The sequence below is a fragment of the Lipotes vexillifer genome, unplaced genomic scaffold (assembly GCF_000442215.2).
Source record: "Lipotes vexillifer unplaced genomic scaffold, Lipotes_vexillifer_v1.1 scaffold1201, whole genome shotgun sequence".
In the NCBI taxonomy this organism is placed as follows: domain Eukaryota; kingdom Metazoa; phylum Chordata; class Mammalia; order Artiodactyla; family Lipotidae; genus Lipotes; species Lipotes vexillifer.
Window position 1 is genome coordinate 1,373,708 of NW_006783542.1, and position 3,607 is coordinate 1,377,314.

A 3,607-nucleotide genomic window follows, 5' to 3' on the forward strand; every position below is an offset into this window, starting at 1 on the left:
AAAGAGGGGCTGGTGATAACCCAGGTCCCTGGATGCTGGGATTTGGGGCCCAACACTTCCTGGGGAGCCTGCTGACCCCTGGGGACATAGAGAATGTCCTTCCCATGGTTTGTCAGTGGTGACATCTCAACAGAGAAGGACAAACGATCCCAGTCGTTTGAAGCCTGGCCTTTCCAGGGACACTTCATGAAACCAGAAGAGAGTCAGCGGTATCTCTAAAAGCCCAAACTCCAGCACCCTGTCTATGGACACAAAAACCCAAAGACACGGCAGATTGGTGCGTAGACAACTCCAGAAATAAGGAAAAGTGAATTACGTGCATGTTAGCGCCCCAAAAGTTCCTTGAGGGCAGGCACTGTATATTCACTAGACCCTTCCTGCGTGCCAGGCACTGTGCTCGGTGCTATGTCAGGGCTGCGGTGACAAAATGTCACCAACTAGGTGGCTTAAAAACAACAGATATTTATTTTCCCACAGTTCGGAAGGCTAGAAGTCCGTCAGCAGAGCCGTGCTCCCTCCAGAGGCTCTAGGGCAGGACCTTTCTCTGCGTCTGTCGTCCTGCTGCTGCCGGTGGCAACCCTGGGTCTGCCGCCACGTGACCCCATGTCCGCCTTTTTCAGGGTCCCAGGGAACCGCGCCGGAGCCTCTGTGCCCGCGTCCAAAGTTCCCTCCTCTTATCAAGACATCAGTCCTTGCATTACAGCCCACCCTGATCCAATATGACCACATGTAAACTTGATCACATCTGCGAAGACCCGATTTCCCAGTGAGGTCACATTCCCAGCTACCAGGGCTTAGGGATTGACCTTTTTTGTGCGTGCGGGAACATAACTCTGCCTGCTACAATCAGCAAACAGCGCTGGCTTTCAATGACACAAAGATGGTGGGGACTCAGATCCCGATCCCAAGACAGTCACAGTTTGGCAGTGGAGGCACACACATGCTGGTGCACATCCACATGTGCTCCTAATCATGCGTACACACACGTGTGCGTAAGCATATCTACACACACGTGTGCGTAAGCATAGGTGCACACATGTACTCCTAAGCGTCCTTACATCCAAGCCGTGTTCAAGACAGGCTGGGACGAAAATTGAAACTGTCATCAGGAGAGATTAATTCTAATGGAGGGATTGGGGATGCCTGCAAGGGGAGGGAACATCCGGGCTGGGCGTGAAGGTTGAGTGGAATTCACTCATCAGAGAAGGGGGTGAGGGACCCGCTACAGGATGGGGCGTGAGCGGAGATGTGGGGTCTCGAGTGGAAGGTGGTTCAGCAAGGAGAGGGGCTCGTGTGCCCGAAGCATCGTGTGCCCGTCACGGCACCGGGAAAGGGGTCCTCATGCTGCCCTGAGCTCAGGACTTGGCCATGACCCTGCACAATAGCTGAAAATGACACGGCAGATGGCCTCTGAGTGGGAAGGCCCCCGAGACTTTGAGAGCGACACTGACCAGGCTTCAGGGGGGAGACCACCACCGAGGGGACTACTTTTACGTCCATAAAAAAAGAAGGACTTGGGCTTCCCTGGTGGCGCAGTGGTTGGGAGTCTGAGAGTCCGCCTGCCGATGCAGGGGACACGGGGTCGTGCGGCAGATGGCCTCTGAGTGGGAAGGCCCCCGAGACTTTGAGAGCGACACTGACCAGGCTTCAGGGGGGAGACCACCACCGAGGGGACTACTTTTACGTCCATAAAAAAAGAAGGACTTGGGCTTCCCTGGTGGCGCAGTGGTTGGGAGTCTGAGAGTCCGCCTGCCGATGCAGGGGACACGGGTTCGTGCCCCGGTCCAGGAAGATCCCACGTGCCGCGGAGCGGCTGGGCCCCTGAGCCGTGGCCGCTGAGCCTGCGCGTCCGGAGCCTGTGCTCCGCGACGGGAGAGGCCACAACGGTGAGAGGCCCGCGTACCACGAAAAAAAAAAAAAAAGAAACAAAAAAAGAAGGGCTTGAGCACAGAGGAGGGGGAGGAGGGGGTGGCCGGAGGTCTGGAGGCCGAGTGGTCATGGGGTTGGCTGCTGGGTGGAGGGGAGAGGCCAGGTGACGCCCACTTGCTACCTTGAGGGGCCAGTGAAGGCTAAGGCCGGTTACCTTAGCCCGAGGGGCCTCAGCCTCAGTATTGACACCTGGGGCCTGAGAGCTCTTGGTGTGGGGCTGTCTGCACCCTGTGAGGTGGTCAGCAGCATCCCTGGCCTCAGCCATTGGCATGTGAGGGCCCCAAGGACAGCCTGGGGAGCTGTCCAGCACATGGCTGGACGTCGGGGCGGGGCTCAGGACAGCCTGGCCTGCATTTTCCACGGCACCCAAGGGCTTGTGCAGGGCGGGCGGGAGAAGGGGACAATCACAAGGGCAGGGGTGGTGCTCAGGGCGTCCGTGCCCGTGTTTCAACGCCCCGAGCATCTTGGGGAGAGCAGGAGTTTTCATTCACCCCCGTGTCTACACTAGCACTTGGCGTGGTAGGTTTACAGAATTGCACTAACTTGCTTTGGGAAGGAGAACAGGAAACCCCAGACAGCCCGAGATGCCCTCTGTCACCTGGGAGGCTGGGTCGGAGCCTCTCAGCGTCTAGGACCTTTCTTCTCCAGGATCCGGGTCACCCTGATGGTAAATTGCTGCAGGAGTGTACTTGGAAACCAGCAAGTGCTGATGGCCCGGCACCTTGGCCATGGGCACCAAGCAGGAGCTCAGGACATCCCCAGTAGCACTGGTTATAGTAGCAAAACTCCGGAAACCACCCAGAGGCCTATTCACAGGAAAAAGGTGAATAAATGGTGGTATTTCATCACTTCGTTCTTTCACAGGGGTGAATTTTGCAATCTTCACCTCTAATGAACTTCAAAGCAGAAGCATGCATTTCGAGGCCCATGAGAAGGACATGGAGCTCTCGTCTGCTGTGCAGTGCAGCAAGGACATGGTGTGTGGGATCTGCATGGAGGTGGCCTATGAGAAAGCCAGCCCCAGCGAGCGCAGCTTCGGGATCCTCTCCAACTGCAACCACACCTACTGTCTCAAGTGTATTCGCAAGTGGAGGACTGCTAAGCAATATTTTTAAATTAATTACTTAATTTACTTATGGCTGTGTTGGGTCTTCGTTGCTGCGCGCAGGCTTTTCTCTAGTTGCGGCGAGCGGGGGCTACTCTTCGTTGCGGTGCGCAGGCTTCTCATTGCAGTGGTTTCTCTTGTTGTGGAGCACGGGCTCTAGGCACACGGGCTTCAGTAGTTGTGGCACGTGGGCTCAGTAGTTGCGGCTTGCGGGCTCTAGAGCGCAGGCTCAGCGCTCTAGAGGGAAAGTGTCATGGTTGGAGAGGGGTGTGCAGGGGCTTCAAAAGCATTTGCAATAACCTAGTTCTTTTGTTTTAATGGAAGTATATTTGATTTACAATATCGTGTTAGTTTCAGATGTACAGCAAAGTGATTCAGTTATACATATATATTTATATAATTATTTACTTACTTATTTTCGGATTATTTTCTGTTATAGATAATTACAAGATATTGAATCACAGTTCCCTAGTTCTTAAAATGAGTGGTTGACACAGAGGTGTTCACCGTATAATTGTGTGCATATGTTAATACCTGTGAGCCGGCCACTTCCCCTGGGGAGAATCCAGGAAG

The 3,607-nt window shown here is 54.6% G+C and overlaps 1 protein-coding gene across 1 annotated transcript in view; it reads right to left on the reverse strand.

The window, feature by feature from the left end:
• LAD1 (ladinin 1) overlaps positions 1 to 2,659 on the reverse strand; it is an 18,901-nt gene extending 16,242 nt beyond the window's left edge. The window contains exon 1 of the mRNA XM_007456165.1: positions 2,565 to 2,659. Coding sequence (XP_007456227.1) covers positions 2,565 to 2,659 — 95 coding nt within the window. The remainder of the gene's footprint in view (positions 1 to 2,564) is intronic.
• Between the last annotated feature and the right edge of the window lie 948 nt (positions 2,660 to 3,607).